At 40.1% G+C, this 12,145-nt stretch overlaps 1 protein-coding gene across 1 annotated transcript in view; it reads right to left on the bottom strand.

Annotated features, from left to right (window-relative positions):
* Positions 1–12,145, bottom strand: part of Abcc4 (ATP binding cassette subfamily C member 4) — a 216,677-nt gene that overhangs the window by 103,552 nt on the left and 100,980 nt on the right. Inside the window, exon 19 of the mRNA XM_042682640.1 lies at positions 11,543–11,689. Within this exon, the coding sequence (XP_042538574.1) occupies positions 11,543–11,689 (147 nt within the window). The remainder of the gene's footprint in view (positions 1–11,542; positions 11,690–12,145) is intronic.

Here is a 12,145-nt window from a genome sequence, read left to right on the forward strand (position 1 = left end):
TAGATTTTTTTTATTTTAAATGAATACTTATAAGGAAGCAACCACTTTTCTTCTTTTCCTATTTTAATGTATTTAAAGGTAATGAGAAAAAATTAAATCGTGATTCTAACTATGATTTAAAGCACTGCTACTGATCCGGTATGTGGAACTGTACTGCGAAAAATTTCATTTAAGAGAAACCAACTTCAATTATAATATCTTTATAACTATCTTTGGGCAGAAAAAAATTTGGAGTGCACTTTCATTTTTACTACATCTCTACACGTCTCTACACTGATACTGTGATGACATGCTTCCATCAAGTAGAGTGCAAAAGAAGTCTCTGAATCAGAAGAACTTGTGGGAATTTCAAGTGGAAGTTCAGAGACATATATCATCAATGTAACTTTCGACCAATCTCAAAATCTGGGACCTCAGACCACAGTTTTCAGGGCAGATCCTCTGGTTTCTATGGGACTTTGCACAACCAGCTCCGCCGTAGACTATTGTACCAAAGGCAGACCCGTGGGCAGGAATTTCCTCTCCTGATGAACGCGACTGTGTTTGGAATAATATCTAGCTAGAGATTTCTAAACACCAGAACGAGTCTAAAATAGACTTTCCAGGTGTTCATGAGGTTGAAACATTTGCCCATGTGATACAATCTATTAAAATGCAAATGAGAAAGAGAAATGAAAGGAAGGTATTTCCAGAACAGAGAACTTGATTTTATGATAGCTTTCCATACAACCACAATATTTTAATAAACTTCCACTCAAAATGTACTTTGAAGCTTGTCAAGTCTTTCTTCTAGCTATTAAAGGGCTTTTACTTAAATGAGGGGGAAATGTCTCCAAGATTAACCCTGGTTATCAAGAACATAACACTCAGTGGATTATGGTTGATTTCATGATAACATTAGAGAGAAATCAGTGTCTGTAAAGCCCTATGTGTAAGCCAGGCCTCATCAAGGGCAGTCCTAGAGGACCCTGCTTGTCTCCTGAGATGAGCCCAAGTAGCCAGACATCCCTGATGGCTCAGAAAAACATCTGGATGCAGCCAAGAGTCTGGTTAGAAACCATGTTGTTTGCTGTAAGCTTAGTAATTGTGAGCCTAAATAATGAAATACTGTAGCAGATGCTGGTGGCTCATGACTATAATCCTAGCTACTCAGGATGCTAAGATATGAGGATCCTGCACCAAGCCAGCCCAGGTGGACAAATCCATAAGCATCTTATTTCCACCAAAAAGTCAGAAGCTGAGCCGTGGCTCAAGTGGTAAAGCACTAGCCTTGAGTGAAAAAGCTAAGGGACAACACCCAGGCCTTCAGTGTACCAGTATAGGCAGGCACGCGCATGCACATACACATACACACCACTTACTAAGTGGAAAAGACAAGAAATGAAAACACTCTCAACTCCTAGTTCACAGGATGATTTCAGTTTTAAAACAATACACTTGAAATACCAGAAGAGTTTTGAGAAGCTTTGTGAAATGAACACCAATCACTACATAATCGTTTAGGAAAATATGTACTATGGGGTTATGTTTGTAAGAGCATGCATTGCGTGCTCCGTGTATTGAGATCTCCATTCTACAGCTTTTACATTTTAATAAAGATATTTTCTATAAGGAACCACAGTTATTTTTTTTTGGAAATGGTCAATTTCCTTACTTAAATGTGCACATCTTTCTTATTTTTTTGATGATCTGGAAGCTTTCCTACTAGCTAGGCAGGCATTCCATCGCTTGAGTCCTGTTTCCAGACTTTTTTGCTCATTTTTGTTGTTGTTATTTAAGACAGAGTCTTGCTTGATTATTTAGCTCAGGTGGATCTGGACTTGAATTACTTTTCTATGCTTCCCACACAGCCAGAATGACAGGCACATGCCCCTGTGCCCAGCTACTGGTTGAAAGAGGGAGTCACAAATATTTTGCCTGAGCTGGCCTCGAACCACAGACCTCTTGATCTCTGCCTCCTGTGTAACTATGACTGTTAAGTGTAAACCACCAATTACTGGCTAAATTTGCAAATGCCTGTGAAGACAGGGGCCATGTATGCCAACACTGGGAATCCCAGAATATAATTATGAGCTACCCAATAATGCTTGGTGAACAAGAAAGGAGTTTTCTACCTATTTGGAACCCAAGGGTAAAAGAATTAAATGATTGGCTTAGTGATCGCACCACAAAAGAGTCACTTAGCATTTTAATTCCCCATTAATTAGGAAATGCCTGATGTTGGGGAGAAAAAGGGGGGTGAGATTGATGGAGGAACACTGTATGCATTTTTGGACGTGTCAAAATGAAACTCTCTAATTGATACGAATGAGAAAGTGTGAATTGTTTTTTGATCCTCAGGAAAAACATCTACTAATCTTTTAAAATTAATTCCTTGCTTACTTATTAGGGTCTTGTAGTTTATAGAGTAAAGCTATGAAGTGCCAAATAGATAGCTTGCTGAAAAACTTCTCCAAAGCTCATCAGAAACCAAAGCAAATTTGTTAGGCATGTGGTAGTTTCATTTCCTTGATTGGCAAAGAACTGGAGGATCCAGAATCACACATAGTCTAGCTTCAGGAATCATGGCTTCCCAAGAATCAACATATAGTTTTCTCTCCATGACATCTACACTGAAATAACATTTCCAGCAATAATCTATCACCAGTGTGCTCTTGGGGAAAAAAAAACCATAGGGAAGAGTTCACCTGGGCTTAAACTCAGGGCCTGGGTATCATACATTTCTCACCTTTTTACTCAAGGCTGGTGTTCTACCACTTGAGTCACAGCTCTACTTCTGGCCTTTGGGTGGCTAACTGGAGATAAGTCTTGTGGATTTTCCTGCATGGGCTGGCTTTGAACTAGGATAATAAGATTTCAGCCTATGCAAATGTGTACAAATACATTATCTGAAATATGGTAGATTCAAGCGAGAGCTCAAACAGTGTAACTTTTTAGAAAGTTAAAGTTCGGCAAAATGAAACACCAGGAAGCAGTTACTCCATAGGAGTGGTGTGGGGTCAAAGGGACAGGGGTAGACAAATGAAGAGAAGGAGAATGCAGTGGAGAATCCAATGTACATAAGTACAAAATGAAAAAGAGTAAGAGGAGGAGTGGGTAGAGGAGCCATGGGGTGAGAATGTTGAGCGGGGCGGGGGGACATTGATCAAGATGTATTTATAAACCACTGTGTTAAATGGCAACTCCTTTGTATAACCACTTAAAAGAAAATTAACAAAATAAAAACAGATTCCAGCCTCCTGAGTAGCCATAATTTCAGGCATGAGCCACAAATATCCAGCTCCAATTTTCTTATAGTATTATAAAATTGCATTGTTTTATTGTAAATGTAGTGCAGAGAGATGCATAGGCCTCCCTTGCCTCTTTCTAAGAGGCCAAGGTGTATTTTCTCATCAGCCCTAATGTACCTGAACCTGGGCTTGAAGACTCAGCACTAAAGCACAGTAACCTTAAGGAAAATACCACAGGCTTAATGCTGCAATATTACCTTTCTGGATTCTTCAGAGCAACAATATAATGATTTTTACCATAAGGAATCAGGGAGAAAATAATCAACTATGAAGACTTGAATTGGGAAAGATAAAGCTGTTCCCATTGTCACTGGAGAGCTGTGACATCAATCCTTGAAGGAAAGCACTTAACCTTGCAGAAAAACAAAACACATTTTCCATCCAGCAAATCTCCAGTGACTTCTACTGACTTTCAGAAAACTATGCTTTATACCAATTAGGCTCTCACTAATATACTTATTAATATGTATTTGTATTCATATTGAAGTTGGTCCAAAAATATTATTTCATTTTCTCTTGAAAATGAAACACCAAGAACTATGCCATAACAGTGGTTCACTGTATTCCTGTTCATCACAAAGAGCGTGATGTGGAACTCACGGTAGAGGGCCCTTATAGATAGATGACTACACAAAATTAGTATTAATCACATATACACAGAGGCCAGAGCCCAAGCACTGAACATCATGCTAGCTCTAAGTTAGCTGAAGGAGAAGACAACACAGATACCAAACCAACAGAAACCGCAAAGTTAGGGGCACTGACATTGTAGCCACACATATCAGACTGAAGTGGTATGTTTTAAACACACACTCACTGTGGGAGGACAAGAACCACAAAGCTAATAGAAGTTGCAGGCAGTAAATACAAAAATAACTGTATTAAAAGGTAGCTATCATTTTGACAAGTACTATGAAAAATTTGAAACTTCACGTGAAATAAAATGTCACTGTTCACTATTATAAGCATTCATGTTTTTTTCCTAATTTCCTTATGGTACAATTAATAATGCTTAAAATAAAGAAGACCAGGGTGAAATATAAAAATGTCTGCATTATTTAATATACCATGTATACTATTAAAAATAATTTAAAAAAACAACTAAAACGTAATCCTTGTAATTTCCTGAAAATATTTCATGATTATCACAATGAACAAGGTACCAGCTTCCCACATCTTATGTTTTGAATATTCTATTAATACAGTTCTTTCTCTGCTACTAAACTACCAGCATTCTCAAATATGATTTCTTATTGAGAAAAAACGTGAGTAAAGAATAAGGAGAGAGATTCTGAATATAAAATGTACACTAAAAATAGTGCAATATTTACCAGCCATAGACACGTGTTCACACGTGCATTTATAGAGATTACTGGCAAATTAACAACAGCAATCAAATATCTGTAACTATGTAACCATTTTAATGCGTAACAAAAGCTTTTATTATGCTATTAGAAGTAAATGAGCCACTCCCATAAAATATCACTTAATATCATGCCTGATAAGAGTTTAAGTACATTTAAACATTGTTATGGGAAAAAACATTATTTTTAATATGTGACAACTCGACAAGATTTAATCACCGCACCTACTTCAAACCATTAGCTGCTTCATTCAAACCCAGAAAAATAATATTTATGTCGCTATTGAGAATCATTATGATTGATGCCATCTTTTGTGTGGTTCCCTTTATAGCCGCTCACATTTGTTATTATTAACAGGGACAAATGAAAAGGGAAATGTGTGTTTTTGTTTTACAATAAAGCTTTCCTGATGATGACTAACTTCTTCCTTTGAGCAGAAAAAAAGCCTCTTAAACTAACTAATGTACATATAAATGCTTTCTTTACAATGCGTAAGAAGCAAGAAAGGGGAAGAAAGAAAAAAAAAAGCAAGCCCTTAGGACTTTAGGCCAGAATTCAAAGAGCCCTAGGCAAAGATGCGCACAAGAAAGCTGTCAGGATATTTGTTATTCTTATTCTCAATTTCTTACAGCTCGTCTGCTCTCAAGGAAGAGAAATCATAGTTTCTTTTAACCATATCCACAACAGATCTCACTTGAAAGGAAACACAGCGAGTCATTTGGCATGAATGGGCATATTACCAATTTTCCAGCACCACTGCTGAATATTTATGTCGGTGACGAATGATGACACTAGTGAGATATTTTAACACGAAGCCTTGCCTTGTAAATCGTCTGAAGGATGCTGTGTCAAAACAACACCTACCATAAATCACAGGTTTTAAGACCAGTATTTCTTGTTTAAACATGCTACCTGCTCAGCAGAAGCACTTGTGTGAACAGGCATAGATTAATGTGTGCTAGGCAGAGCCATTTTACCTCCGAACTTATAGAGCTATAATTTAACAGGCCTATTATTGTCAAGGTAATTTTGACAGTGCTGAAATATTATACTTGTTAAAATATGCATTTAACACTAACTCCAGTGGTCATTTTGAACTGAATAAACAGACAGATAGGTATCCTGCAATTAGATTGTTTCTCTATAGATGACTGGGTTTGGGTTTTTTTTTCCCCCTTGCAAGGCAAAATATGTTGACAATTGATTTCATAAACAGAGTAGCAAGACAACCTTTCTAACAGTACAAAAAGCTCACCACATTGCCTTCAGCTTGCTTCTTCACGACTAATTTAACAACTTGAGACTGATTCTAGAAGAGACTCTTTCTAGGTTGGAGAAAGAAAATAATAGTAGAAACCAGTCCCCTCCCCCTCTTTCCAACCACCCCCTCACCTCTGGCAGATGCACAACTAATGCAGGATTATTCCATGTTTGGGAAGTCATCAACACAGCCAAATGTCCTACTCAGTGGAGCTGGGGATCATAATCATCAGAGAATCTCTAGATCTTTGAGTGGGAAGAGAGGAGAAGGCCTGTCTTCAACTCTAGGGTCACCCATTCACATCCTCCCTTGTTGACTAGAGTACATTCCATCAGAATAATTTTTTTTTATTAAAATCAACAGAAGTCAGCCTGTTTCTTTTTTTTTTCCCCCTACTGCTTTAGGTCTCATCTAAATTAACCAATAAAGAAAAAAGGATGATATAAATCATCCTTTATTTTTTAGCAGCATGGAACTCATCAGAGAGCATAGACACATGCAAGGTAGAAAAATCCACTGTGTGAACTAACATATATACTGGCTAGAATCCAAGATTAACTTCGTACCTCTCTGAGGAATAAACAAGACACATTCACTGACATGAACAGACTCCACAATTAACAAGGGCAAATAAACATTTATCTGAAATCCACTAGGGTCCATATAGTCAATCATATGCAAGGCCACCGTAACGGGCCAAGAGAAGACAAGACTCCTGGAGTCAACACATGAAGAGGGAAAGCAGAGAGACTCCGTGGAATCAAAGGTCACTGCTGACTCTGATGACAGGGAAGAAAATTTGAGGAACTCTCGTCATCGTTCTTCTTAACTTCCACATAAAAGAAGACAGAAGCAGGTCACCTCAGCAGCCAGAAGCTACCCTGTAGATAATAAAATAAATCCAGCCAAGATGTCTGTGGCTGCTGTTCCCGTTTCTAGTGCAGATGGTGTTAATTAGAAATCCAAGCACCTTTCTTTGAAATGCTAGGTATTTCTAGGCAGCATGTAAAAAAATCCTTAATAAAATATGTTTCATGCATAGTGAATGGTGAAAGCGCTTCTAAAAATTTCCTATCAACGTGCATCAAAATACCAAGATTCAAGCTAGCAAAATGGAATTTCCAAGAGAGTCTCAAAACCAAACTGCAGTTTTGCTTTGCCTTCTTACTCCCAGAATCCTGAAGCTCATGCTGCCCTCTTGTGTCCAAAGTGGAAAGCAGAGTGGATCTTTCAGCAAGGAAAACCTGATTGACATTTCAAAGGGAAATCACCTGCTAATGTCTTTTTTTTTTTTTTTTTGTGGTTGGTCATGGGGCTTGAACCCTGGGCCTGGGCATTGTCCCTGCCCTCTTCAGCTCAACGCAAGCGATCTACCTCTTGAGCCACAGCGCCACTTTTGGTTTTCTAGTGGTTTATTGGAGATCAGAGTCTCACAGACTTCTGCCCAGACTGGCTTTGAACCTCGATCCTCAGATCTCAGCCTCCTGAGTAGGTAGGATTACAGGTGTGAGCCACCGGCTCCCAGCACCTGCTAACTTCTGAATGACTTCCATTGGACCTGCAATTTGGGTGCCCTGTAGATTAAGATCTGATAGGAATAAATTGGCTAGAATGGGGGCAAAGTTTGAGGAGGTACAGGTAGGTACAGTACAGGGCATCAAATGCAATGGCAAAAGGTCTGTTCAACTCAAGATACAAGGAGCATAGGAAAAAACAATGCGAGGCTCTGTACCAGACACACAACACCAGTACTGAAATGCATGGAAGGAGCAGTGAATAGAAAATATAGATGGGTGAGAAGGAACAGGGAAAGAAGGAAAGAGGAAACATGAAATCTGGCTCTTAGCTTTCAAAGGTCACATTGTTTTAGATCAAATTCCATCCCAAAGAGTTTACGATTTATCAGATTATGAAAGATGAGTAGACAGCAAGGCCTCATATTACAAAAACAATCAAGACAAACTTCATACCACCAAACATGGTTCCAAAGGGAACATGATTGCTTATCTTCTGACTCAGGAGGTGTCACCTTGGTATTCAGCCATCTAGAATAGTGAAGTGCAGTCATAGAAATTCCTCTATCACAAAGAAAACTGTACCTCCCAGGCTTGCTCTGCTGGCCTCAAGAAAGTGACCTTGGGATGCAGATGGATGCCCCAACTAGTACAGCTGCCCCGAGCTGCCTATGGGGATGGTTCAGGTCTCTGTATAAGTACAAAGGTCTTCCACTGATGAGTGACAGAGAGGAGACTCTAGGTAGATGTGGTATATAGAGAGACACCTTCCTGGGATGGGATGCTGAAGAATGAATGAATGACAAAAGTTCTACATCCCAGATCAGGTCACTGAGAACATTCCAACACAAGTAAAAACTGCGGATGGGGACGGAAGGGAAATCTGGCCCAAGCTAGACTTAGGCAGACCCGTGTGGCTCCACTTGGAGTTTCTATACTGCACCCCTACACATCACCCAGCTCAGACCACTAAAGACTAGCAAGCATCCCTCCCTTGGTTCTCTATAATCTGGGAGGACGTAGGGATGCCGAGTTCATAGGAGGCTCTTCCTGACCCCAAGGGCTCCAAAGCAAGCTGGCACTGAAGAATGACATATGGAGAAATTAAAAACACAAACTTCTTATCTTCCTACAAGGCTCAAAGGTCGTGCGTGGTAATCCAGGAACGTGCAATTGTGGGACACTTCCGTGTATGTTGAGCAGTGAGAGGTGACAGCATGTGCCCCCTGCAACCCCAGAGGGCAATTCTTTCACCTATATTCTATAACCATCACCATGCAGCAAGGAATCATGGAAACAAGAGCACATCATTCACAGTTTGGGTGTATCCTTCCCTTGGTTAAGAACTGCAGAAGTTTTATTCAAATTAAACTTTAAATCTAATTCTTTGAAGTTAATTTCTGGTTAAATCCAGACCTAAAAAGAGTACATTAACGGGTGACTTTTATAAACATTTGGGGCACACGAAGGCTTACCTTTGGGACATGGTTTTGGGCTCCTATTTCATTGGAGGGAGCAAGTCCTTCTAACAGACACAGAAGGGAGAGGCACGAGGTAAGATCGGTGGACTTCAAGACTTAGGGTCGATGTGTACTTTGTGTCCATGTATGAGAATGGAACAGTGAAGGTTGCTGAGATTGGCTTGGGAAGAGGAGAGGGGGATGGGAGGAATGACGGAAGGGGAGAAGAGTCTGATCAAAGTACATGATATGCATACATAGAAATGTCAACATAAAATCCTCTGTAAAACCAACGGATGCTAATGTTTAAAAAGGTGGGAAAAAAATGTTTCACGTGGACCTAAATCCCAAATAACTACTAAATCAAAATGAGAAAAAGCTGATGATGAGTTCTGAACACAGAGAGCCCTGGTTAATGAGAGTCAATTGCATTTGTAGGCTTCTCACAAAGTACAGTCCTACTGAGAGACTCGAGAATTGTGTCTTGATTTTGTAACTGGCCAGGCAGAGAGGCATAACTCTGACCGCTTTCCAGCCCCTGAGATATATTCAGACCTGTATGGCACTTCTATAGTGCCTGGACTAAACAAGATGTGTTTAAAAAAAAAAAGTCTGCTTCCAGAACTGGAACTGCAGGTGATTATTCAGTTCTCACAGTATTTCAGTAAGGTCAGTGTGAATCATACCCCCATTTCACAGACAGGAACACCAAGACACTGGGATATTAAGTCACTAGCACGTGCCCCTTACTGTAACTACAGGCAGCTCTTACTATTAGTCACAAGCTGAGATTGAGCCTGGGAAGTGGGCACCAGTATCCACACTTTGAGCCACAACTCTGTTTTGGGAAACTGCCAACAGTGTTCACGTGCTTTGGCCTGATAACCCAGCTAAATAATGACCAGGCCAAAGATATCTGAGGGCTTCCTCTAGGCCACCTCCCTGTCACTGCAGACACCAGCCATTATCACCTACATAAACCAAGCCATTCTAGGTATCACCTCCAAGACTCCTGGCTAACCAGGGTGGGCAAGTATGGTGATGACCAATTCTTCACAGGAAGTTGGGCCCCACAATGTACCTTCACAAACAGATGACCAGCCACCAGGGAGAGGAAGTCATCAGTCCATGCATGTAGAGACTGAAGATTTCCACATAGCTACCACAAAGCCCCCACAAGGCAGCCAGAATCTGCCTTCAAAACACAACCTTCATAGACAGTTCTAGGTGATGCTAACAATAACAACAAAAGTGAAGAAGAAAGAAGACTTATTTTAAGGTACGAGGTTAAAAAATTATTGAGGAAGACAGGCATGGTGATGTATGTCTATATCCCTTAGCAACTCAGGAGGCTGAGGTCTGAGAATCAAGGTTTGAAGATAGCCAGGGCAGAAAAGTCCAAGAGACTCTCATCTCAACTAACCAGCAAAATGCTACTAGTGGAGCTGTGGGGGGGGGGGGGGGGGGGGGCGGGGTAAGTACCAGTCTTGAGGGAAAAAGCCAAGCAAGAACACAAATCCCAAAGACTGATACTGGGCCATTTGTAAGGAGATCAAAAGACTTGGAAAAACGTATAAAGGGAAGTAAGTCAGACCAGAGAAACAAAGGTTGCATTGTTTTCCTCATTTGCAGTAGCTAGGATGCGCCTATGAATCTATAAAAAGTAAACATACTTGGTAGTATGTAAGTAGTTACAAATGAATTAACCGAAGTACAGTAGATTCTATGCAGAGCTCAAATAGTGTAATTATTTAGAAATACAAAGTCAAAGGCCCATAAAATAAATACCAGGAAATGTGTACTTGTAAGAGGGGATAAAGCAGGATGGTGGGGAAGGGAGAGGGAGTGGAGAATGTAGTCAAGAATTCATTGTACATACCACAAAATTAAGAAAAGCAAGGGAAGGGGTAAGACCAAGGAGGTGAAATGAAGGGTGACACTGATTAAGATGCACTATATTCATAAACTACTTTGTTATATGGCACTTTCTTTGTACAACTACTTAAAGACGATAAACTGAAAAAAGAACGGAAGTCCTTGAGTTCAAGCCCCGGTACTGGCTGGCGTGTGCGCGCACGTGCGCACACACACACACACACACACACACAAAGTTACTGAATGGGATGTTGACATTTAACCATCTTAGGTTTTATCATTTCACATCGGCCTTATGGTGATGGTCTGTTCAAGAGCCCAAGAGTTCTAGAAATGGGTCAGGCATCCCAAGGAAAGAAGCAAACACAGTGCTGCCTCCTGTGCAGAGAGCATTTCTCCTAGAAAGACCCTTCCCAGAGGTAGTAGTACCAGCTCACGCCATTTGGACAAAAAAAAAAAGCCAGCACCATGTCACAGTGTGCCTGCATTAATACACACTTGCACAGGGCACACACAACAGGAAGATTTCTCAAATCATGCCACAATGCGAACATCTGTTTATTTGTCCACACACATACACACTGAAATGATCACAGGCTCTGATAACTTGGATTTTCTCTGGAGGAGAATGGTATCAGTGAAGCTTTCTGTAGAAAATGAATCAACACACAGTGGTTTTCTCCAAGCCTTGCCTCTACTTTTCAAAGACTGAACTGTCCTTCAGATGTTCCATGTGTTCACGAGAAGTATTTGCTGAGAAATATGGTGTCTGACTTACCGACTGGATTTCTATCGAAGAACAACACTGGGGCTTTCAGAATGGACTCAAACATTCTGTTGTGCAAAGTTTGTGAAGCATTAACAAGGACGTAGAAGACCAGCAGAGATCTGGCTATGCCGAAAAGGACTGTGGCTACAGTTAAACCTAAAATAAAGAAATAGCACTTAATAGAAAGCAGGATCTCTGCTTTGTCCTTAACAATGCTACAAGCAGGTCAAGTGATTTATAAAGATATTGCTCATTTCATTCCATAAAGCATCAGGGTTCTACCAAAAAACAAAAAGTATTTGCAACATAATACTGTCAAAGAATTAAAAGTTCATTTTTGTTGTCTCATTTAATGAAACTCTGTGGGAGAGAATGAAGTGTAAACTGTAATTTCATCCCAGGTTCTCCAAATTCAATGACAAGTTTGATCAGAGCCAACCTTCCCTCCTCTACATTGCAAGTCTTCCTATTTACAACATGGCCAATGGGCAGATACCATGGGATGCTTGATACCAATGTGTGAGATTAACAGGACAGGAGAAATGATTTACCTTTTCCTTGTAGAAAATGCCCAAGGAGCTTTAAAGAATTTGAAAATACCACACTGAGTTG

The sequence above is a fragment of the Dipodomys spectabilis genome, unplaced genomic scaffold, assembly GCF_019054845.1.
Source record: "Dipodomys spectabilis isolate Male_0828 unplaced genomic scaffold, ASM1905484v1 ptg000075l, whole genome shotgun sequence".
Classification (NCBI taxonomy): Eukaryota; Metazoa; Chordata; class Mammalia; order Rodentia; family Heteromyidae; genus Dipodomys; species Dipodomys spectabilis.